The sequence below is a fragment of the Rhyacophila brunnea genome, unplaced genomic scaffold (assembly GCF_057557595.1).
Source record: "Rhyacophila brunnea isolate RB1 unplaced genomic scaffold, BYU_Rbru_1.0 scaffold_24, whole genome shotgun sequence".
NCBI classification, from domain to species: domain Eukaryota; kingdom Metazoa; phylum Arthropoda; class Insecta; order Trichoptera; family Rhyacophilidae; genus Rhyacophila; species Rhyacophila brunnea.
Genome location: NW_028232904.1, coordinates 20,369,880 through 20,396,775, shown reverse-complemented (window position 1 = coordinate 20,396,775; position 26,896 = coordinate 20,369,880). Strand labels below are relative to the sequence as shown.

At 35.7% G+C, this 26,896-nt stretch overlaps 2 protein-coding genes across 2 annotated transcripts; one reads left to right on the top strand and one right to left on the bottom strand.

Annotated features, from left to right (window-relative positions):
- The first annotated feature begins 8,754 nt into the window (after positions 1-8,754).
- Positions 8,755-14,125, top strand: LOC147069169 (decapping and exoribonuclease protein-like). Its single transcript, XM_085951654.1, has 4 exons — positions 8,755-9,268; positions 10,040-10,286; positions 12,432-12,570; positions 13,772-14,125. Exons 1-4 carry the CDS (start codon positions 8,911-8,913, stop codon positions 14,015-14,017), a joined length of 990 nt encoding a protein of 329 aa, XP_085807780.1. The 5' UTR covers positions 8,755-8,910; the 3' UTR covers positions 14,018-14,125.
- Positions 14,126-19,866: 5,741 nt separating this feature from the next.
- Positions 19,867-26,670, bottom strand: LOC147069168 (decapping and exoribonuclease protein-like). The gene is made up of 4 exons (XM_085951004.1): positions 25,912-26,670; positions 24,422-24,668; positions 23,881-24,019; positions 19,867-21,152 (listed from the first exon to the last, which is right to left on the bottom strand). The coding sequence occupies exons 1-4, from the start codon at positions 26,426-26,428 to the stop codon at positions 20,907-20,909; spliced, it is 1,149 nt and encodes a 382-aa protein (XP_085807130.1). The 5' UTR covers positions 26,429-26,670; the 3' UTR covers positions 19,867-20,906.
- Positions 26,671-26,896: the final 226 nt, after the last annotated feature.

Genomic DNA, 26,896 nt, shown 5'->3' with positions numbered 1-26,896 from the left:
CTTCGGTGTTGTCAGTATAATAGTATTATATATAATATATTTATTGTTACCTGATTCAAAGAGATTGAAAGACTAGGAGGACTAGTGATTCCAACCGTAATATAATTATAGTACAATACTATAATTTTGATTTCGCGAAAAATGTAGAATACTATAATTTTACGCCAAATATACCAAAATACTATAATTTTAAAGGATTCAAGACGAAAAATGTTCCTGTACTATATATTTTTTAGAAATACTATAATTTTTACGCCTTTGTACTATAATCAGTATTGAAAAATATGGCAACACTGAGGGGACTAAAGAAAGGGAAGAGTCCAATCTCTTTGATTTTTTTATAATTTAATCGATCTTTTTAAATATTGTGACCTTAACGACAATCGAACATAAATAGATAAAATTCATTAGGTAGATACCTAATATAAAACCTGATCATTCCGAGTTGATTTAACACAGTTTGTAGTTTAGAATCTACGTTACAAAATATAAATTAAATTGAAAAAAAATTGTTGGTCTGACATGCTAATATAGGTAGGTAGTGATATTAAATCGAACGCTTTGAATATAAACTATGGCTGGAATTTTGGGATAATAAGACCACTAGCGGTTTCTTGTTCGCGTATGGGTGCTCGGCCGTAGTGATTTGGCGGGCACGGCGCGGCGGCGTCTTGCGGAACTCAAACGTATAACCGTGTGTATTATGCCCCAAAAAAGACACTGTCTACGAACATTTTACACACGGTTATACGTTTGAGTTTCGCAAGACGCCGCCGCGCCGCCCCCGCGCGACCACTACGTTATTGCACTTACTTATGAATACTAGGTATTGATTGATAGCTATAGTATAAGTAGATCAATGCTGCCAACAGTACTATTTGCACTATAATTTTGGCTCGCGTGCTATGTACGATATAAAACAGGTAGGCCCAAAATACAATAATTTTGAATAGGTATCGGAAAAAATACCTATGTAAAAAGCACTAAAATTTCGATATTATCTCCGTTCGATATATTGGTGCAAAGTAGGTACTACAATTTCGCAATATAAGAAGATTTGGAGAACTTGGAAAAAAAATCTCGAAAAATGTAAAAAAAATCCCTTAACTTTGGTTTAAAATTAAATTTTTTGACTTCTTTGGTAAGTATTTTTGGTCGGAAGATGTATCTAAATAAAAAGAGGTCTCGGAGTTTCTCAAATTCTCCGTTATTTTTTTCTGAGAAAAAAAAACCCAATACATTTTCAACACAATATAACAACGCGTACCTACTATATTTTTTCCTCAAATTCTATAATTTTGTAGGTTCTGTACTATAATTCCACTTTGAAAAGATGGCAGCACTGAGGTAGATACATTAGCTAGATCCGCGGTGCCCAACCCGTTGCACGCATGCCGTTTTAAAGTGGCTTGCGGCTCGCGTATTTAGGTGATGTATTAAGCGCGCAGTGTATGTCAAAAATCGGCAAAATTGCTACTACCTGTAGCAACACCTCGTCAGCAATCACCACTGGCGGAAAGGCGAGAGCAATAGTATATTTTTTATGGGCGAGACGAAGTACGATCTGTTAGCCTACCGCGCATGGACGATTACATGACCGGCCGGTAGCATTCGGACAATCGTTGGTTTGCTCGCGCATGATCCAATTTATTACCGGCCAGTATGTTTGAGCGCGCATGGCGTGATATTATACATCGGAGGAGGCAATGCGCGCGCACTGAAGATATGCGTCCGCACCGAAAAATGGCGCGATATGATAAGAAACGTCAAAATGGATTTTGTAGAGCTTATATTATATATAGAGGTTTTGTATAGATTATCAAACTGTTTTAAAACGTGGGTGTATATATAATTAATTTATAAAGAAAGAAACTGAAAACATGGGACTGGTACGCGCATGCAAAGCCAATAGGTACGCTTCGATGAACTGTCAAATGTGGATCTCGTAACGGTTCGATGTATGCGTGCGCTCCATACGACCGCGTCACTTGTGCATGCTTGTGTGAGTGCACTCTCGGCCGGCTATGACGTGCATGCGCGGGCTTTCATTTAAAAGCATTGCCAATGGGGCCCCGGCCGGTTCGAATCGGTGTAAAATTTTGTGTCTGAACACAAATTTTCAACTCGGCCGTTCGGTGGATCGTCCATGCGCGGGGTTGCATTTCAATACGATGGTTACAACTCCTCGATTGTTGATCGTACGATAGTAAATCGTTCATGCGCGGTAGGCCTTACAATGTCAGTTTGACAATTATATTTATCATAATTGTATAGTTAGGTACCCTAATAATTACCTGTCTGAATATGAGCCAGAGAAAAAGAAAAAACGGACCTACACTTAAAATTTTCAAGAAGATTGGGAAGAGAAATATTTTTTTATTTATTTTAAGAACAAATGTATTTGCTTGATTTAGGCCCTCCGCCAACGTAGCAACTGAAAGCCGCCGGAACTGAAACTCCAGTATCTAGCTAATGTATTTCAATGGCGGCTCGCTGACGGTAACACTGGAGTCTCTCAGTTTCATAGTATCCGCAACTGAAATTGAGGAAACGCGGCATGCTAGTCTCCCAGTCTCTCAGTTGCCAGTCACCCATTAAACAGTGGTACCGATATCAGTAGATTCGATGAAAAAATCATATTTTCTTACCAAAATTGGTTGCACTTCTAACAACGTCATGCCATATACAATCAAGACTACAAACGCAAACGTCAAACGCGAGCAATGATGAACGAATACATTTTTAATTTAAATTTTGTGGCAGTCGAAAAGTCGAAAAACATATCTGCCTACCTTTTTATTAAACATTGTTTTCAAACATTATGACTACCTACCTATGTTTATTAAGCATTTATTTTTGTACTTACCTTTTTAGTTTTATTAAACATTATTTTCAAACAATATGACTACCTATATATTATTTTAGTACTTAAAGTAGTGTAGAAGAAAGCAACCTTCCATGAGGTGGCAAAATTATTATTACATATTGTTTATAAGGTAAGTGATACAAAAATGGCTTAGGTACCTCAGAGTTATTAAGATTCTTTCCTCAGCACTCACACATTCCCGCATTTTCGTGTTTTCTTTTTGAATGGCAGGAGTGATGATTCTAACAAGCTCAAGGTAGCTTTCCTTGGACATTCTATAAAAAGTGAGAAATTTTGAATCCGTTTCTCGTATTTCACCTGCAGCAACGAATAGTCTGCAGTTTATATTTTTGTCTATATTAAGGATGTATCCAAAATCTTCTTTTGTTTTGTCTCCTGTATCTGTAATATTTGTATAGAACCAAAGAGTCGTCATCACTTGTCCCGCTCAAAGACATTATTTATTAAATTTTATATTCAATGGACAGGATAATAAACTAAAGAGAGTGATGTATTCTGGTAATTGCGTCAGCGTGCGTGTTGTCGGATTTTTGGTACGATTTGCAACACTGGCATCGTGTACTAAACAGCTGATGGCCCAGTTTGACAGTTTGAGGTTATGAGATCAGAGTTCCAGTAGCGCTGTGTGCGAAGCACCAGTCACAGGCCATTTTATGAGTTCCATCACCAGCCAGTTTGCGGGATTTCAGTTACTGCGTCGGCCAAGGGCCTTAAGCCCTCCTCTCACGGCGCAACTGAAATCTGATGGAACTGGTTGGTGGACAAACTGGCCAATGTGATGCTTCGCACACGGCGCTACTGAAACCCACTTGAAATAATAATCACATTACCTCAAAATGTCAAACTGGACCGTCAGCTGTTTTGTACAAAAACTGAGAGCACGCACGCTGCTGCGTTTACTCGAATACAATTAGGTTATTTCAATTTTGCTCATCTTGTACTTTTGACGTATTGGGTTGTATGGTTTTTATGGAATGACGCGTGATACGCACTGCTACCAATTTTGGTAATAAAATATGATTTATCACCGAATCTACTGATATTGGTACCACTGTTTTACAGTGACTGGAAACTTGAGAGACCGGGCGACTAGCATGTCGCGTCTCTTCGCGACCGTTTTGAAACTGAGAGATTCCAGTCTCGCCGTCAGCGGGGCGCCATTGAAATACATTAGCCAGCTACTAAATACTGGTTGGAATTTTAGTTTCAGTTCCGTCGGATTTCAGTTACTCCGTGGGAGGAGAGCCTTACGGTTTAACAGTTGTTATTGGAAAAAGGTGCAACGTAGAACGACATTTTATAATGGTTCATAAAAAAATATGGTACTGAATATACCATTAACAGCAGTTTAAGAAAATCTAAAGTGAAAGAATTGAACGCCACATTAGTTGCCAAACAATCTATAGGTATTTACTAAGCCCGTAACTAAACTAAGAGCTGCTACAATTGCTTCATTTAAGATTGCACATATACTTGCAATGCACAAAAAACCCTTTGACGACGGCAATGCTTGCTGCATCAGAAACATTGTTTTAAGAATTTAAAAATATGAAGGGAATTATTTCAGCTATTGGAGATATTCAATTATCAAGAAATTCAGTCACTCGTAGAATTGTCTGAAAATATCAAAATTCTGGGTGGAATGACAATTTTTTATTTAATATTATACATTTGAAACAGTGGGAAAAGTATTTTAGAACAGTGTTTCCCTAAAAATACTAATGATTATTACTAACTTAATTAATACTAACTTACTTATTTCTAATTTACTAAAGTAAAATACACGAATCGTGACTCCCTGAAGGGACCGTAGATTTTCTATTAAATTAAAGTAGATTAATTTATACTATATAAAAAAAAATTCATTTATAAAAAAACTAATGAAATAAAAATCATTTGCAATATTTTAAATGTTCTTAATAAATATATTTTCTCAATAAGATGTTATGGGGAGTACGTGTCGTTAGCTAACGCAATCGAATGGAATTAAAATAATATTTTGAAGTAACCGATTGTTTCCAACAGCTGTTAAAAATAAAAACTCGATAGTTCGTTTCGCTCGCACACGTGGTCGTCAGTATGATAGAGCGAGAAAGAGAATTTCAATTAATTTTAAAGGCAGATGAAGCGGGTGGTATCTAATAGCCTCATTATCTATTCAAAACGATAAACTAATTACAAAACGTGTTTTCAAAATATTCCGATTTCGCATAATCAATTAGAGTGGTAAGGTGTCTAAAAATAATACAATACTTTAATTTATCGACAATTATTGGTAGCAATCTTCGACCGGATTTTGCACAACATCGTAGCAGCCAAAGGGATAATATTGGTCCGCGTACTATGTACGATAAACAGGTAGTATGCCCAAAATACTATAATTTTGAATTTTGGAAAAAAAATGTCAAAAGTACTAAAACTTTGATAAATTGGTGCAAAGTACTATAATTTCGAAAAATAAAAATTTGGTGATCTTGGGAAAAAATTGCTTGAAAAACGTAAAAAAATCTCTTGACTTTGGTTTAAAATGTTATTTATTGAATTCTTCGGTAAACATTTTTGGTCGGAAGAGGTAGTAGGTACCTAAATAAAAAGGGGTCTCGGAGTTTCTCAAATTCTCCATTTTATTCTATATTTTTTCCCCAAATACTATAATTTTGGAGGCTCTGTACTATAATTCCACTTTGAAAAGATGGCAACACTGAGTTTCAGTCTCTTCTTTTTTGAGTATTCACGTAAATTCACGTGTGAGTATGGCCTAAGCGCTTGGCCGTAGTGATCGGGCGCGTACGACGCGGAATAGGTGCGGGGACGGGCACGGGTAGAGTGTCCGTAGTAGCCCGCGCGCGTCCGGTCGTGTTCAGCATCAAATCAGGGATAGGAAACCATAAACACAGAAAAGTTTTTGCTGGAAAACTCAAAATGGTAAAACTTTGCAGCAAAATATGGGGCCAATGAAATCAATATGGAAAGCACTTTAACAGAAGAATTTTATAACTTATACAAGAAACTGCGGGAACAACCAGACAAGTTTTTCGAATAAGAGTAATATGAGCAAATATTTGATTAAGTATATTCTAATTGATTTAAGTTTGTTACTATTCTTTTCGAGTCATTTTTTGTGATCCGACTATCGCCTTTCGGCATCTTCAAACACCACCAATGGTGAATACACACTGTCATCTAATACAGTTAATTCCTGTTTATTTGGTAAATTTATATTTATGAATTTAAATTTCATCAAGTACCCTTGGTCGATTTTATAATTTGATTATATATTGGATAATAATATATAAGGAAACTAAGTTTAAAAATGACTTTTCGGTTCATATGGTGTGAATGTCGGTGTAGAGTACACGCTTCATAACTTTGTACCCCGGCTCTAGGATGGAAATGATGTACATACTTAACATATTCTAAAAATATTTTATTTTTATTATGTTTATATTTTTTTATTAAGGAAAACAAACAGTTACATAGATTACAAATATGTATAAAATAGACTAGAAAAAAGATATTGCAACCAGCAAAGTTTCCATATACTTAGATTATAATATAGTTAAGCCTAACAAGATATAAAGCAAGAGAGTAAGAACATAAAATACAGAGAAATTAGATAAAGAGATAAATGAGAAAGAATATTGAATAATTATAGACAAAAAAAAACATTTTTTAAGTACCTTTATAAATATAATTAAGATACGTATACAATATTATATGTGTGTAAAGAATTATTGAAATTTAAACATATTATTTTTACATAAGTATAATATTATCTATTTATTTATTTATTAAATCAAATATCATTTGATATAATTTTATGCGACGTAATAAGGCAAAGAGGCGTATCAGTGTATTAAAAAGTGCAAAGCTATAAAACGTATACCTATTTTATATCACTTCGCACTATCTATGCTTTGCGAAGATAATATCACAAATGCACCTGACGCCAGTGGCGCACCCAGGATTTAATATTGGGGGGCCCAAGGAGTAGAATGTAAATTACTCCCATAGGATCTTTTTCTTCTTCACAGCCTAATTTCTCGTTTATCGGTCTTTTCTCTATTGCACTCGGTATACCTATACCATGGTTCCCACATCCTGAAACGGGCCCTCAGGCTACGATATTTGGCGGGCCCCCTACCTACCGTTAAGATTAAAGGCAGTGTGAAAAACTACATTAACGTACTTCAAATTGTGTTTCAGTTCAAATTAAGGGTACTTATACAGTGAATTATTGGCTATTTTTAATACATCTACTTTAATAATAGAGCTGTCGAATATCGACACATAATAATCAAAAAATATATTGCACAATTATATAAGTAATTGAAAATGTTCATGGTCATGAAATATAATAGCGCCGCAGGCGACTTTTTTACTATTAAAGCTAATTTATGATGTGTGTTTATCTCACTTATCTGGTCAACCTGACATGCCGGGCCCCCCACAGCCCGGGCCCCCAGGCTAGAGCTCTGTCAGCCCTCGTCAGCCATGACCTACACCACTCCGGAATTCGGGTGGACACCGAGAATTTTTTGACAGTTCCATTAGGGATTGTGTTTCTAAAAAACCTGACATTAGTGTTTCGAAATTTTTGTGTTAGAAATTAAAATCTAAGAAATTTTTCTAAAAATGGTGCTGCAGAATTATTACAAATCATTTTTTTGCCGTGTCTTTATTTGTCTAAGCCCAAAGGTATAGTTTATTGGCTTTCAATTTCAATGTTTAAAATCATTCTGATAATTTTCATTTTAGGGGGGTGCCAGGGCCCCTTGGACCACCCCCTAGGTGCGCCACTGCCTGACGCGCGCGGTAAGCTCATGATGGTTTGATTGAGACACCCGCTGCTCTATCGTTTCCTGCATTGGCGCCCGTCCATTCAGTGCGGACATCTCTATGCGCGCAGTATGGGACAGTGCTGCCATGTCTACTGAAATTTCAGTAGATCTAAACTGATATTTTTTGATATCTTTGGCAATATACTGAATCTACTGATATTTTATGAAATCTACTGATATTTCTTCATTCTACAAAATTCCCAAATCTACTGATATTTTGTCGAATCTCTGAATTTTTTTTACACATTCTACTGAAATTTCAAATTTTGACTTGGCAACACTGGTATAGGAAGAGCCCACCGCATATTGTACGATCTTGCCTGCGCCAAGCTACACGCGCCAAAACAACACGCGCGAACATCCGTCCCCGCGCATTGTCTACGGACATATCGAGACGTGTTCATACGTTTGAGTTGCCCGCACTGCCGTCACCCCGCGCTCGCCAAACCACTACGTCCGAGCACTAAATATTAATATGAAAATGACAGATCCGCAATATAATAAAAAATTAGGTACCTACTATAATTTGGGCCGTCATCACTTTGACAAATCGTCTAGTCTATGGATCGTCAGAAGTTGTTTGACGTTTCATTTCAAACCATTACTGACGGTCCGAGAATGGTTTGATTTTCAGGAACAGTGAACCAAATGTCAAATCTCAAACCATTTCCGGTTTACTTTCATACAGACCTACAAAATATATTATGGAGACTGATAAGGGGGCGCTACTGTCGTAAACTACCCAATTACGACTCGTAACTGGCAAAATCAGACATTCGAATGACATTTTTCAATATGGCGTCTTTTGGTAGGTAGTTCGTAGTTTAATTTTTGGCCATTCTCCAGATAAGTTTTTAGGTCTATACAATTTGTTCGTATACTGTCTATGGTTTCTTTGTTTCGAATGGAACGAACAACGAACCTTAACAAACATAAAATAGCAACACTGGAATCTGGATCAATCAACAAGTGCAGTGAAGTTGTGAAGTGAATTATAAAAAATTGTTAACTATAATAATGGAATTAACAACAAATCGATTATTGTACGATAGGAACACCTCTCCTATATTTTTAAAACCGTCAATATGCGGATCGTTCAGCATTGGGGCTGCAAGAAACTACATCTCAGATAACTCGGAGCTAAAATTCTTACGGGGAAACCCTTGGAATGGGGCGTCAATCATGTATGATTTGAACTACAAAGCTGGGACGACAACCACTAAAAGAGGAGGAGATGAACGTCTAGAGTTCCTGTGCCACTACTTGAACAACAACCATGAACCCATTGATGTTTTCGCCAACTTTAAAGTGTCCATCGACGACGCGGTGTTCATTAATTACAGAGGTTTCTTCTCAGAAATATCAGCTTTCCCCTACGAGTTCGGGGAGCCTTGTCGAATATCTGTCAGCTTATTCAAGGGCGTGGTTTATATGCATACTTTGGATAATCCTCGCAAGAAATATCGCAGAGAAAATGAGAGCGAATTTGAAAAAAAATGTAAGGCGTGGGGGTACAAGTTCGAACAATATTTATTATCAGGTATGTATAGTATAAGTACTTTTTATTATTTTAAATAGTTGATACAGACCCACAAACTTATCTGTAGAATGGCCAAAAATGGACTACGAACTACCATAAGACGCCATTTTGAAAATGTCATTCGGATGTCAGATTTTGTCCAGTTACGAGTCTTGATTGGGTAGTTTTCGATAGTGGCTCCCCATCCCACTCTTCAGATAAGTTTGTTGGTCTGTAGGTACTGTGATTGTTACCCACTAATAAAACAAACCTTGGTTGGTAATTTTATAGTACCTACTCCATATCGTTTTTGTGATGGAGGTCTTTTTAGACCAATAACCAAACCAAAACCTAACCTATTAAAAGACAACCCAAAACATAACAACCTACCTATTTTTGGGTTACAATAATTTTATTGTAGGTTGGGTTTGATTTTTGGTCGCAAAAGACCTCGGATCACAAAAACGATATGGAGCATTATGAAATTACCCCGCCTTTTACGATGTGGAATCACATTAGAGTAGGGATGGACTATTTTTCAATTAGGTACTTTCAACACGTGTTTAAGTTTATCCCATTTGTTATACCAGTTCCCAGTAATTTTTGTGTTCTCCGATTGCACCATTTCATTAGTGCCACGGTCATGGCCCCCACAAGGGGGCAGGGGCTGATAGGGCTCTAGCCAAGGGGGCCCCGCATGGTAAGTCGATCAGATAAGTGAGATAAATACAATCACAAATTTGCTGTAACAGTAAAAAGAATGCGTTATTTTCCTCCAATTTTTCTTTTTAGATGAGTCGGATATTGAACCGAATCTGGAGATTCCGCTTGTTCAATCTGTAGAATTCAACTGCTTGTTTGAAGCCAAGTTGAACGATCACAGACTGATTTATGCAGCAGAAATGGATGGACTGCTGTGCGATGGAACAGATAAAATATCTAAAGAAGGTTTGACGATTGCAGATTTGAAGAAACACAAATTTGTGGAATTGAAAACTTGCAAAAATATCGTAGAAATGCGGCATACAACATCCTTTAAGTAAGTATTTATGGTTTGTTCTTCACATCGTCACCTGTGCTGCAATGGTCCGTATCACAGTTTCCCAAAAGTCTTCTGACCAGACTGCTTTGAAAACTTTCCTGGCTCTATTCGTTGGACATGACTACCTTAACTTGCCTTGGATTATGTAGGGTTCCCGAAATTCCCCACAGTCTTCGTAGCAGCGACCAAGGGTGGACGATGGTGGAAGATCCGACATAAATAGTGCACACTAAACTTAATCAGTCATACTTACTTGTTTTCATTGAACTATGAATACAATTTGCAATTGATGCTGATTAGTTTTTTTATATTAAGCCTTGCCTACTCCAAACAATAATCAATAAAAAACATTCTTCTATATATAAAATATCTAAAATTATGTCCATACATCATTTTAGATAAACAAATATTTTTTGACTATTATCTATTAATTATGGCTTGGATTAGGTAGGGTTTAATTGAATTTTCAGATATGTATTTATTTTCATTTAATTAAGAATACAACTTGCAGATGGTGTTGGTTAATTTTTAAAATTCAATTAAACTCTGCATACCGAATCATAATAAGTAATGTTTAAAAAATATTTGTCTAAAATTATGCCATTAAAAAAAAGTACGTAATTTTAGATGTTTTATAGACAAAATAATTAGTTAGCATGAATGTTAAAAAATATTCAAAACCATCTGCAATTAAATTTGTAGTGTTAATTCAATGTAAACAATCAAGTATGACTTACAAGGTTTACACTATTTTTGTCATATCTCCACAGCCGATCTCTACTATAATGGTTCGATAAGGCAGGGTTTAATTTAATTTTAAAAACTAACCAGCACCTTCTGCAATTTGTATTCTTAGTTCAATGAAGACTAATAAGTATGGCTGACAAAGTTTAGTGTGCATTATTTATGTCAAATCTTAACAGCCTACCTCCACCCTTCGCCAGTGCTTTGTAGTCCGTATCATTATTTCACTCTAGGTTCCAAATATTGCACTCTGTCAAATCAGAATCTTTCTGTCAAATGGGGCTAGGAACCAGCGGTGTAGAAAAATATACAGTATTCTATAGGCATGTCCAACTTCAAGTAGGCTGTGATCTACTATAGGTACATTGAAGCAATGACATATTAAATGGACAACTCACTTCATATCGGCGCGCACGAGAAATTGTACATGAAGTCATTCGCAGATGTATAGGTAGACGTCACGTGACCATAGACGTATCCATTTCCATTATGCGAGCGATACAAGCTCCGAGAATTTATAGTAATATAACCTTTATTGTAATGGCGTATTAGTGTCATTGCGTTAGAAACAGATTCTCGGTTACCTACAACTTCTCGGAGATTAGACGCAAGTGAGCCCACCGCATCACAGGCGTCTGTCCAATGGTTTCTGTCATTCAATTGCATTGAATAAACATTCATCAATATCTTAAAATGGCATTTTATCAATAATAAATAACACTAACACATGAAAAGTGATATCCCATCTTTCTTGGAGTGTCTAGTAGATTTTTTTTACAATTTTTAACTAGGCACATTGGCATTTTGTATGGGCAGACACAGCGGTGTCGCCAGACCGCTTGCAAGCAGAATGTTCATTTGAGCGTAGGATACCGATATTAAAATATGAATTTCGCCATCCGGCAGACCCGACACAAAGTGAGTGTCATTTTATTTTCCAGATGCTTCGTCCATATTAATGTCATTGCATTAAAGTTAATGGTCCCACCAAACCACAGCCACCCTGTACTACATCCAGTTTTAATTGAGCGTATTACGGAACCCTATGTTTGCTGTGTAAATGTCTCGGGAGCAGTTACCCAACACTTACGCTCCACACACCCAAGTCCATTTTTACAAGTTAAAAGTGCCCATTGGAGAAAGGAGCATATCAGTGGTGTGCGGTGGCTTTTGATTTTAGGGATGATTTCTAAAAAAAAGAATAACTTTAAAAAATCATGGTAAATAACATAACAAATTGTACGGTTATAATAATATAATATACGCTTAAGGCAATTGATTGATTATACAATTTAAATCAAAATGTTTCAATTTTACTAATATTTTATACATTTTAATTTGTTTGACACGCCTGGTCTCACTTTGTACTTTCAGATGTCCAATTTATTATTATTTCAGAAAATACAAAACATTGCCGTGGTGGTTGCAGTCATTCTTCGTGAACATAGAGACGATTGTGTGCGGCCACAGAAACGACGAAGGAATCGTCAGAAATGTCAAACTCTACACGGTATCAGATCTGCCGGATTATTCCAGGGTATTTTATTTACTTTTTATGTACAGTGATGGAGACATTGTGCCTTGCATAATTGATACAGTGTCACAATCGTTTAGCAATGACTCAATACAACGATCAGAACCTTGACTCAGGCACAGGGTGTCTGATCAATCAATCATACAGATCATCATCTTTCATTCACCCTCATTTATCATCCATAAACTGTGTATCCAGGTGTGGCGAACAGTGTGACTCAAAACAAACTAGTGCATGAGTGTATGACCCGTGACAGTGCGTGCCAGCCCTCAAATCATCATAAAGGTCAGTGCCTCTTGTTCATCACCCCCTTTCCCCATGTCCGGAATTACCAGCATCACCTTCCAATAATACAGTCCACTTGCAAAATGCTCAACCAGGTAGTCTAAACCAGTGGTTCTCGTTTTTACACCTGTGGACCGGTAAAAATAGGAGAAACGTTTCGGGGACCGTTACTGTGGAAAAAAACTATTTTACAACATAATCTAAAGAATTAAACACAGTGATATCTGTTTGAATAATTATGAAATACGAAGACACAAATTATCGTTATTACAGCGATTTTAGTAAGAGCTTCGCTCTACATTCAACATGTGTCGTTAAAAATCTGCGGCCTGTCCAGAAATACTGCCATACTAATATCTTGAGGCATAGAAAAAGTTAACTGTAAATTTGTGAAAATTAGTTTTAAAAAAATTCCCGTTGCATCTATGCTAGAATACTTGACAACCATGACTTCAATATTGTTTCGAAATGATGAAAATGAAAACAAATATGTTTGTATGTATGTATGTCGAATCTTAACAGCCTACCTCCACCATTCGCCACTGGGTGACACTACATACTGTAAACCAGGGGCCCTATGTTAGAACTTGCGAGTGCAAGCCGCCCGGTCAACATGACATCATATGACATCATTGTGACGTACTACCGGAGTGATAATAGCACTCGAGAAAATAACGCTGGTCAGACAGCGGCGTTATTCATTGTCACCATACACATATAGCTGTTTCATCATAATATCTACGGTGAGCACTGTGCGCTGGGCGGCATGCCTCGAGCGTGTATTGGCTGACGTCACAATTACGTCATGTTGTCGGTTGACACACGAGTCGATAGTTAGGAAATCGCGGTGCAGCACTGTCAAAATGTATCATCAATAATGTCACTTTCCTTGGCAATAAATGTCTACTTTGTATTTCAGGACTTTTGGAACCCCAACGTCTGTCTAAATTTCTTGGACAAGTTTTTAACGTTTGTGAAATCTTGCCTATCAAAAGAACTGCAGTGGAGACACGGACATCGCAAAGATGACATCAGGAACCTTCCCAAGATGGACTTACTCTTCGAAAGGGATCCGGGTGGGAATGTGAGATTGTGTACATCGAAGTATGAAGAAGATGAAATATCGGTCATACCGCAATGGTATGTGGATTTGTTCCCAAAATAACAATAGAAAGAGTCATTGGATATTCATCGGACATTCATCGGACATTTTGGAAGAATTTTTTGTAGACTTTTCAACTACTGTCATCCAATAGTCAGCTGACATGACAAATACGGCATATGGGCATGGATTCTTTTTATCATCGAGCCCACATTATTTTATTGCGGCTAATTAGTACTTATATAATTTACGATTACCTATATTCATTATTCTCATAACATATTTTTTTAATAATTTGTAATAAACCAAAATTATTATTTTTAATAAAAATATTTTTTTAATTAAATGGTCCTGTTTATTACTGTAAATGAAAATGTTTGCATGATTGAATGACATTCCTCACAAGAACTTCCATTGGGAACAGTTCGGGAGATGTGTCTGAGACTGTTTAAGACCACACGTTTTGACATGAGTCGAAAATGTGTATGCATGCAGAACTTATTAAAAACGTTCATCGAGTCATGCGGTTGGTGATTTAGTGCGATACATGTGAGGTGACCTCATTGTTGTTCTGGCTATTTCGACATATTTTGCTAACTGACTGTTCGTTTAAATGTTCAAAATGTGCTACGGGATGGGAACATCAGTCTGATAACATTTTAAATACCAGGTAAAAAGACATTTTCCCATAGCGGCAGCTTATTGTGACAGCACATGACATGATAATGTATTCGAACCTTTATTATCTTTGACTATACCCATTCATCAATTAGAGCAGTGGTTCCCAAAGTTGACTGGGCTCCGACCCATCTAACAAAAATTTCCAATCTTGGGACCCACCTCTTAGCTGTCTTAGAGAAAAGAGGACATAAATATTGGTAATGCTCAGATTCCCTAGTGGCGAGTCGTGGAACTACTTAATGCTGTCTTATTTGTTCTAATTGAAATAAAAAAAATATTTTTTTATAAGTGTTACCAATATGGATGAAAGACTGTTGAAATAAGAAACACAGCTTAAATAAAAAAAAAATATTACTTAAATACCTACACCTGCAAGGTTTTTTTACAAAGTTATTTCAATGGGAAGGATGTATTTGCTTCTTATTTTTCTTCATTACAGTTTTAGCATCAACTTCAACTTTAGTTACTTTTAATCGCAGTGAGTTTGATATATCCAATTTATTTCGGTATTTAGTTTTAATGTTAACCATAGCCAAAAATCCGACCTCACATAGATATGAGGTAGTAAAGAGGAGGAGGACTTTCATAGCTTCATCGAATAGGCAAGGATAATTATCAGCAACTGAGAGCCAGAATTTCGTTAACTGTTTACGATTGAAACTATTTTTCAGTGACGTATCTTCTGATAAATCAATGAGTTCTTCACTTGCTTTTGTTGACATACTAGTTGGTAAGTCGTCTTGAAATGGGTTACAAATCCAACGCAACGAATCAAACTTTTTCATCTCTTCCCCAAAATAGTCGTCAAAGTTATTGTGGTGGTTAATGACTGGAAATTTCAGACAGTACGTTCATCTTAGGCTGCACTTGGTTTTCAATAATAAAGGTTTCAAGTGTTTCAAAACAATCATACTTGCCATTCTCAATACAACTTTTCCACAACATAAGCTTTTTCATAATCCGTAACTTAAGTTTATTTCAATTTTTAGGAATTATAAATAGCTGAATGAAATATCAAATTTATCACTTCCTATTTTTTTGAATTCATGTATACAGTGGCGAGGGCCCACTCAATATTCGCTTGCGATCCACTGATGGGTCGCGACCCATAGTTTGGGAAACCATGAATTAGAAAACTGTTCCGCAACCTTTTCGGTATCGTGGACCCCTTACAATGTGTATGAAGTTTTGCGGATCCCCCTCCATGATAAAAATGTATCAATTGTTAAAACCACTTATCAAAAATTAACCTTTTTCCTCAAATAAGGAAACCAATGCGTCATCTTATAATGTCGTGGGTCCCAGGTTTGAATCCCGTATCTGGCAAAGTAAGTAAGTTGGCAAGTGGCAAACATCCATTTCTTGTAGAAACAAAAAACTGTTCATAAAAACTTCTGCTCTGTGGGGGCTCATTATCTTAATAAGGGGCTCGTTGCAATTGTGTTGCCGTTAATAGTTCCCCCAAAACATGAAAATAATAGTCTACGTTGCTAAAACTTTGGCAGCATGGTTGGTCGATATATCAAATATCGAACGCACTCAAAAATACGGCAATAATTCCTCTCTGCTCCATATGTGTCTCTGTTTGACCTGCTGTCGGCCTACTTCACCCCTAGCAACAAAACGTAGTAGTGACAGCCGTTTCGACAATACATTAGAATTTTTCGCCGTGTTATTATTAATAATTTATTATGGTGTTTTACAAATCATCAATTCACACTACTGAACGACAGGGTATTGGAGTTTATTAATGAGGTTTAGGTATTAAGGAAGCAGGTTTATTAAAAGCCTTAAATGGAGATGGGCTGGACACATAGCTCGAAGAAGAGACAATCGTTGGATAAATCTAGTCATCCAGTGGTATCCAAGAATTACAAAACGTCCGCAAGGTAGACCTAGAGGCCGCTAGATCGATGAAATGATAAAGTTCTGCGGAAGTACGTGGCAACGCAATGCACAAGACAGAGAAGTGGAAGCAGCTTGAAGAGGCCTTCATCCAGCAGTGGATAGATTCAGGCTGATGATGATGAATGAGGTTTATTTACGTCCTGAGCTATGGAACATGGAAGCCAAACTATAATATAATGATTCAAATATGAAAAGGTCAACACTGTCAAAGCTGCACAGACGTCTGGATCTGGAACAATGTGAACAATTGAAGAGTTGGATACCCTGAATAAATATCTAGTCTTCAGTTGCCCAACATCAAAGAGTGATTGGTAGTACTGTAGTAATCGGTCTTGCTTTCTTCATAAATAACTGTATCTACTTTCTTTCTCTTCGCACTAATTATATTTAACAAATACCTACCTACTCAAAATCAATTTTTGACATTCTTAATAAATAATTATCAATAACTAATTCCTAGATTATATTACTTATTGTTTCACGTTTGTTTAAGGGCGGACGTGCTCAGCGTGGGTCAAAATGGAGCTTTTTTTCTAAATATAATCTTTAAATTTTTGTCACTGGAAAAGTCAATAAGCTTATTGGACACACATTATCTTGAAAACACTTCTGAGAAAAAATATAACTAATGGAAAAAAATACGATACCCTGCAAGATCGAACCTACGTCTCGGGATTCGCGGCCACGCATATCGACCACAATGCTTAGGCGTCCTATCTAATTGCGACAAATTTTAACTAATGGCTCTTACAATACTCTCTGAAGCGCTTTCTAAATTGAGTTACTATTGGCAATCGGCTTATGTATTTGAAATCCAAGTAGGTATTAATTACAAACCGACGTCACGGATCACTCCAAGATTTTTTGTTGTAACTTACTTGAACTTACTAATAATTTAATTAACCATTTTTTTTTCGTCCGTGAATATTGAGAGGCGCAGGTTCAATTCCTGCTGGGTATTTTTATTAAAAAAGATTTTTTTTATTATTTATTTATATTTTCTCAATGCTTTTAAAATGTTCAATTAAAAAAAATGTTACATTCATAAATCTTGTGAATTATTCATGATGAAAAATAGTTAAGAGTGTACTTCAGTGAAATGGCAAATAATTTTCAACACCAGGTGCGACAAAATTTCTCACTAGTCGCCAATCGGCGACTGACAGTCGAAGTGTCTGCACGTCTATTTGTTTTGTCATGGCGTCGGATGAAAATATTCTTAAATCGTGTAAAGATGACTAAAAAACTTTACGTATAGAAAAAGAAAACATGTCAATGAATATACTGTTATTATTAGTAATATAACAATAAACATAACATTAAATGGACACATGTTGGATTTTTATGACAAACTAGCTGAAGTACCCGGCTTCGCATGGGGTCGCTTCGTGGTTATATTTATCTTAGATATTTGAAAAATAATAAGAGGTAATTATTTCTTTAATATTAAAATATCTGTGTAATACAATATGGCAATATGAAAATAAATATAATAGGAGTAAAGGTCAAACATAAGAACACTAAATTAAAATCGAATCCAAAATATGAAAACGTTATTAATGTTATAAATATGTAGTAAAAAAAAAATCAAAATTGGATGGAACAAACAAACAACAAACTTTGTATGTTATATAATAATAATTTAGAAACCGCACACAACTGACAAAAGTTTCATCGCAATCGGATGAATGGTATAGGAACGCATACGAATAGTAGAAGAAGATGATTTTCTAATTCAGAAACCTTCGTGGGCATGCGCATGACAACTCACCAAAGTTTCATTGCAATCGGATTAATGGTATAGGAACGCATACGAATAGAAGAAGAAGAAGATGGTTGTACTAATTCAAAAACCTTTGCGGGCTTGCGCACAACAACTGGTCAAAATTTCATCACAATCGGATGAATGGCATAAGAACGCATACAAATAGAAGAAGAAAAAGATGATTGTAGTAATTCAGAAACCTTTGCGGGCAAGGGCACAACAACTCACCAAAGTTTCATTGCAATCGGATGAATGGTATAGGAACGCATACGAATAGAAGAAGAAGAAGATGGTTGTACTAATTCAGTGCTCACAACAACTGGTCAAAATTTCATCGCAATCGGATGAATGGTATAAGAACGCATACAAATAGAAGAAGATAGAATAGAAGAAAAAGAAAATAGTTGTAACAATTCAGAGACCTTTGCGGCGTGAGCACAACAGTTGATCAAAATTTCATTGCAATCGGATGAATGGTATAGGAACGCATACGAATAGAAGATAGAATAGAAGAAGAAGATGGTTGTACCAATTCAGAAACCTTCGCGGGTGTTGGCACAATTACTGACGAAAAATTTGTTGCAATCGGATGAATGGAATAGAAACGCATACGAATAGAAGAATATAGAATAGAAGAAGAAGAAGAAGAAGATAGTTGTACTAATTCAAAAACCATTGCGGGTGTTACCACAACAACTGACGAAGGTTTCATCGCAATCGGATAAATGGTATAGGGACCATACGAATAAAAGAAGATAGAATGAAGAAGAAGAAGAAGATGGTTGTACTAATTCAGAAACCTTCGCGGGTGTAGGCACAATTACTAACGAAAATTTTATTGCAATCGGATGAATGGAATAGGAACGCATACGAATAGAAGAATATAGAATAGAAGAAGAAGAAGAAGAAGAAGATGGTTGTACTAATTCAAAAACCATTGCGGGTGTTACCACAACAACTGATGAAGGTTTCATCGCAATCGGATGAATGGTATAGGGACCATACGAATAAAAGAAGATAGAATGAAGAAGAAGAAGAAGATGATGATTTTTCTAATTCAGAAACCTTTATAGGTGTGCATACAACCACTTACCAAAATTTCATTGCAATCGGATGAATGGTATAGGAACCATACGAATAAAAGAAAATATAATGAAGAAGAAGAAGATGATGATTCTTCTAATTCAGAAACCTTTATGGGTATGCATACAACCACTTACCAAAATTTCATTGCAATCGGATGAATGGTATAGGAACGCATACGGGACAGACACACAGACAGACAGACATACAGACAGACAGACATTCATTTTTATATATTAGTATAGCCTATACTCTTCCCGCAAGTGCAAGCAATAAGTTTACAAAGTTTTATCGCAATCGGATGAACGGTATGGCTGCGCATTAAATACGAACAAACAAACACACAAATATTAATTTTTATATATTAGATTATATTTCGTTCAGCACGCGTCATTTGCACATCGTCTAGCCACGATCTTTTTAGACCATGCCTCAACTGACGTATAGCCTAAATGAAAGCTTATTATCGAATTGATTCCCGAAGGAATTAAAAATCCATGAGTTATTTTCGTACATATCCCATTGTTACAGAAAAATTATCCTGAATTTTTTTTTTGAGTGTTTCCAAGTGTGTTATTATTATATTATGTATAATCGGTCTTATTTTTATTAAAAATGAAACTTATCATTATTTTTTCATGGTTTTACAAATTGGATGTTTATATAATATTTGACGAAAATACCAATCAGACAGCAGCGATGGGTGGAGGTTGGCTGATAAGTTTCCACATACATAGTACACACTGAACTTTATCATACTTATTTGTTTTCATTAAACTAATAATACAATTGGCAGATGGTGCTGATTAGTTTTTTTTTAAATTCAATTAAACCCTGCATTAACCATAATAGTTTATGTATACGATCCGCCAAAAACAGTGCACACTTTTTCAGTCATACTTATTTGTTTTCGTTGAATTAAGAATACATATTACTGATGGCGTTGGTCAGTTTTTTTAAATTCATTAAGCCCTGCCTAATCAAACCATAATCGATAAAAAACATTCTTCTATCTATAAAATATCTAAAATTATGCAATTAAACCATACATCATTTTAGATAAACAAATATTTTTTGACTATTATCTACTATGGCTTGGTTTAGGCAGGGTTTAATTGAATTTTAAAAACTAACAATAATACCATCTACTGTCGAACAAGATCTTGTCAACGTGTTAAACTGTGAACTAATAAGTCCCTCCTGTTTTTAACCACACTTCGACTGCAACGACTTCCGTTTATCGACGAGTTGTCCACGTGTTAAAACTGTGAACTAACAAGCCCTCCTATTTAGTTAATCGCACTTCGACTACAGCGACTTCCGGTTATTGCCTAGATCTTCTTGTCGGACAGTACACATTGTAGACTTAGTTTAATGAAAACAAATAAGTACGTATGACTGACAAAATTTTGTGTGCACTATTTATGTCGGATCTCAACAGTCTACCTCCACCCTTCGCCACTGCAATCAGATCTTTGTTACATTAAACATATGTAGTGCACTTTTAAGTCTCCGTCATGGTTCTGGAAACAGATCGACATACCATTGCGGTATTACAGATATGTCTTCATCAGACGGCTGCACGCACAGTTTAACGTTACACTTTGGATCTCTCTCAAAGAGCAGGTCCAACTTGGGGAGATTACTGATGTCGTCCGTGCACTCGCCGTGTCTCTGCTGCAACTCCTGAACCAGGCACTTCTTGACGAATGTTAAAAAACTGTCGCAGAAGTTAATGCAGACGTTGGGATGCCAGAATGTCTGAAAAATAAATATGGCTGATGATCAACTCTATAAAAAGGTGTCTATGTAATATTACATAAAATCTTCTTTTCAACAATCTACTATAGAAATTTGTACCTATACAATTGGATGGTTTTCTCCTTTTACAGAACACATAATCTTTTAATAATGTCCACTTAAAAATACTGAAACATGAAACAAGTGAAACAAAAAATCACAGGGTTTCGATAAATAAAACATAATAATATTATGATTTTCTTTAAAGATAACATAATATATTTCTATGAATTAATATTATGTATTCTTTTAATATACATTGATGGTTCAGTTTAGTGCAAAGATATTGTATGTTTAGTTTTTGTCGAACATGAGTTAACATACACAAAATGTTCGTCTTGTGTCGTATCTTTATGCTGTAAAAATATTGTACGTTCAAACAGGATATTTGAGAAGATATTGTATCATTCAAATGCATAATAATACAGTACTCTCTCAGTCATCCGTCACCCCGAAAATCAGACAAGTGTCCAATTAGTGAAAGCGGCGGATTATAATGCATACATACAAAATAAATAATACAGGTATTTGGGAAATTTGTACTAGAAAATTACGGTTTTATTTATTCATAATTAAAATCAAGTAGGTATTTCCTAAATTATACATATTTATAAACTAAGTTTATTAACTAAATATTAAACAGTAAATCACTTGACACAACCAGTTGTTCAGTGAGGCGGATATTCTTGAATGGCTTAGGATTCCTGACTTTCGCTATGATCAAAAGCTTCAGTTTGTGTGTCCCGGTTGCATTGGAGCGCGGCATATTTGTGATGCGGTCCTTGGGCACTTTCCTCTCTGGTACATTACTTTCTTCGCGATGAATGTACGTTTTACGAAGTACAAGTTTCCAAAATAAACCCGTCTCATCCGCGTTGTATACTTGTACGCGGCGGACTACTGAATTTGACAGTCGACTTATAGAGCTTGATTTTGTGCTTTCAACTAGTAAAAATAGCGGCGGATTATAGTAGTTGTCGACTAATCGAGCGGCGGATTACTGAGAGTGTACTGTATGTCCATTTCACCAATATTTTTCATGCAAAAAAGTTGTAATATGTAAAATACAATAATTTAACATAGAAGTTCAACACAGTGTGTAAATATATTGCATGTCCGTACGTGCAACACTTTTGCATGAAAACATTTGTTTTACGCAATGACAACACTGCACATACCGTTATAATTATAAATTTTAACCTTTTGGCTGCTGTAAAAAAGGCCTTGGCAGTACCTAACAGGCCAAATATAATTAATTTGCGAAAAAAAAAATTAAAAAACTACGACATCTCTAAAATCTCACTTGTAACACTGACACTGACAAAATTCAAGGTAAATCGATGATACAGTCATTAACTAATATGGTAAAATGTTTTAAGAACATTCCGATAGATGTCAGTATGTGTCCTATTTTGAAATTATTTGTTTTGACCAAATTATTAGTATTACCGAGATATCTCGTATCTGGCATAGCAAACTTGGACCATTCGACGAGATATCTAATATCTGGCAGTGATTGCAGTTAGGCAGTGACAATCCATGTCTGCAAAACAATCCAAATATTATGTGGATTGCCCCAAGCGTCAGTTTCAGTTAGGGATTGCAATACCGAATGAAAATATCAATACCGGTTTTTCGGTATTTCTTATTGAATACCGGTATTCGTTGAAACATAAAAAAGTACTTATCAGTAAATATAGCTATTAAAATCTATTTAAGTATTAGGATCATTATTTTATAGGAAAAACCTACATCCCCACATTTATTATGTTGACATTTAAAATATGTACTATTCATAATACCTATTGTAGAATTGGTGATTTTTACAAATAATTTGAATAAATTGATAATTTTAAGTAGTAGCGACCTCCCGGTTAAAAACGAACTACGTTATGTCAAAATAGTCGCTAGCTTGTTGGCTTCTCAGCGAAAGGAAAGTTTTGTGTGTCATCGTCACAATCGCAGTAGCTGAATCGCCTGTTTTTAAATTCGCCAACAAACAGCTCGTAAAGTAGCTCAATGTAATTGACGCATTAGACATGCAAATCGGTGCGTTTGCAGGAAATGCTTCTTCAATTCAACGCTCGTACAGTCATCAATAATTTTATTATAGAATAATAAAATTGAACATTTGACACGGATGTTTTCTATTTCGAAATAATATTATGTTAATTTATGGTGACAATTTTATAAATAGGTATATTTGATGGATTTTGTTTTTTTACCATGCCAACTTTGTTAACCCAACCAGGCAATACAGTACAAAGCAATGTAGAAATAGCATTCAATTTTCAAAAAGGTAAACGAGTATGGTTTTTAATATCGAAAATTCCGGTATTTTCGATTTTCAAAACCGGTAATTGCAATCCCTAGTTTCGGTGTTCAGATAACTTCTCCATTGAAACTCAAAATATATTCTGAATGGTGAATATTATGTTAATTTATAACAACAAAAAATCAAAAGAGAATCTGTTAATTTTTATCTACCAAAGGTAGTCATTGTTTTAAATCCCCCCTTGATTGTGAGGTATATGTTTTGGAAACAGTTGTAAGAACCCGAAATTTTGCAATCAACGGGGGATTTCAAATAAAAAACATGTGTGAAAACATAATCCAACAAAATAAAATCTCTCTACACAGCAAAAGTTTCGTGGAACTGCTATATTAAAAGTGCATTTACAATTTTTACCTTGCTCATTCTCGGTAACTCGGACACATTATAATAATTTAGTTCGTTGACAATTCCTTTGTCATCTCTGAAGCCACACAATATTGTTTTACCGCCAACGAACAATGATTGGAGCCACCATTTTATTGCCGTGCACCTCCTAAAATCATAACAATATTAAATAAATAATTATGTAGTAGGTACATACTTTCATTGTGTGGTTTTTAGTCTAACAAAGAAATTTAATATACTTGTGGTTGTGGTTACATAATATAAATTGTACTTAGCAGTGGCGAAGGGTGGAAACAGGCGGTGAAGATCAGACATAAATAGTGCACACTAAACTTTGTCAGTCATTCTTATTTATTTTCATTGAACTAAGACTACAGTTAATTGCAGATGGTGTTGGTTAGAGAGATAATTAATTTTTGAAATGCGTCATTGCATTTTATTATTATTTTTAACACCACCCTTCACCACTGCCATCACCTGAATAGGAATTAATAAAATGGCTAACTACTGCTCCTCGTAAAACTGTTTGCAAATCATATTTATTACCTACCGGAACTTATAACGGCGCGTCGACGTTTTAATATGTTGTAATGTTTTCAATTCAACAAATTTGCAATTCCTTAGGATTTCAGGGGTCAATTCTGACTTTGATACATCATCCGATTTATTGCACAACAGTCCATCCATTTCAGCGGCATATATAAGTCTATGGTTGTTCAATTTCGTTTCATAGACACAACAGAAATCGCCAGACTCGTTCAAAGACGACTCCATACTCGGTTCTGTATTTGACTTGTCTAAAAAGAATACATGGACGACATCAGTATACATGTGTTTTTATAATTAGGTACCAAATTATAATGTAAGTGGTAATTACTTTTCAAACCACTATAAAGCAAACCCTACGGCCTGCACTGTCAATCAGCCCCCCCGCAAGGGGGGCTGATAGGGCTCTAAGCTGGGTACTCGGGTATAGAAGGAGCTCACCGTGGCAGGTCGACCAACTAAGTGAGATTAACACACATCACAAATTTACTCTAATAGTCGCTACTTTACTTTAGGACAGTTTAAATATGTGGTTGTGCATTGCAATTTGATGATGGATATACCGTACACTCTCAGTAATCCGCCGCTCGATTAGTCGACAACTACTATAATCCACCGGTATTTTTACTAGTTGAAAGCACAAAATCAAGCTCTATAAGTCGATTGTCAAATTCAGTAGTCCGCCGCGTACAAGTATACAACGCAGATGAGACGGGTTTATTTTGGAAACTTGTACTTCGTAAAACGTACATTCATCGCGAAGAAAGTAATGTACCAGAGAGGAAAGTGCCCAAGGACCGCATCACAAATATGCCGTGCTCCAATGCAACCGGGACACACAAACTGAAACTTTTGGTCATAGGGAAAGCCAGGAATCTTAAGCCATTCAAGAATATCTGCCTCACTGAACAACTGGTTGTACCAAGTGATTTACTGTTTAATATTTAGTTAATAAACTTAGTTTATAAATATGTATAATTTAGTAAATACTTGATTTTGATTATAAATAAAACCGTAATTTTTTAGTACAAATTTCTCAAAAAAACCATTTTATGAAATACTTACCTGTTTTAATTTTTACCATATTTTGTATATAATATCGTCACTGTTCTGGCAGAAGACACTAAATCGAAAAAATGACATATTGAGTTAGTTATACCAAAATGTTCCTTATTTCAAACTTTAGCTTCTGGAAACGTTCTTAAATAAACAGTCTTTATTTTAAAGTCATCCTTTTTACGATTACTTAATAAACTCACATGATAGACCCCTTCAAACATTTTAACAACTTCAAAGTCAAATTACTCAAAACTAGTATTCTCCAGTTAGTGAGTTCTGCCAGAACAGAGACGATATGCACTATAATCCGCCGCTTTCACTAATTGGACACTTGTCTGGTTTTTGGGGTGGCGGATTACTGAGAGACTACTGTACTTTATTACGTGTACTATTTGTGGATAGAAACTTCAGAGCAAATAATCAGAGCCTACATACCTGACAATAAATACTGTCCGAACTTGAACCCCCATGCACACCATTTCGATTCCTTTTCGTCAGGTTTCTCTCGGCGTTGTTTCTTGTTAAGATGATCCAGTATATGCATGTAGATCGCGCCTCTAAATAGGCTGACAGATATATGAGTAGGCTCCGTAAATGTATATGGGATAGACGACATCTCTCTGAGAACGCCTCTATAACTAATAAATGGGGTATATTCCAAGGATACTGGAGATTTGTCGAAAACATTTATCGGTTCCTGATAGTCACGCAGATAGTGACACAAGAACTCGAGCCTCTCTTCCTTTTGTATGCTGGCTATTGTTTTTACGACGTTGCGATTCAAATCATAGCTTGAGTCAGAATCTGGCAAGCCGCGCAAGAACTTCAATTGGGAATTGTCAGAGATATAGTTCCTTGCAGGTCCTATGCTGAAAGTTCCACAAATTTTCGGCCTCCCAAAATTGATAAAGTCATCGCTTTTGTAAGTCTCAGAATCTGTAGTTAATTCCATGGCTGTCCTAAATCTAAATATTGTTATTATGTGCTGACAACCATTAGTTTTGCCTAGTTTGTGACAGCTACGTTCATGTTACGTTTATTCAATTGTTTTTGACTTCATCTGCGGTGTTGTCAGTAAATGGTAATTTATTGTTACCTGATTAATAAATTATTGATTGTTTTTAAAAATTTATCGATTGGATCTAATGTTTAAAAAATATTAGGAATCTTAATAAAATTTTTCCTGATGAAAAGATGCTTACGGAAACAATAATAATATTATAATCATCCGTATGTGACGTCACAAAATTTTCAAACCGTTTTTTTCACAGGAACACCCGTCTGGATTGATTTCTTACTTCGGTGCTACCAGATAGAAGAAAATTGCGTAGGTACGTCAGTAGTATTAAATTTAATAAAATACTAATTGTGGAAATATCTTAATTTAAACATATTGTAGAGTGAGAAATTTTTTAAATTA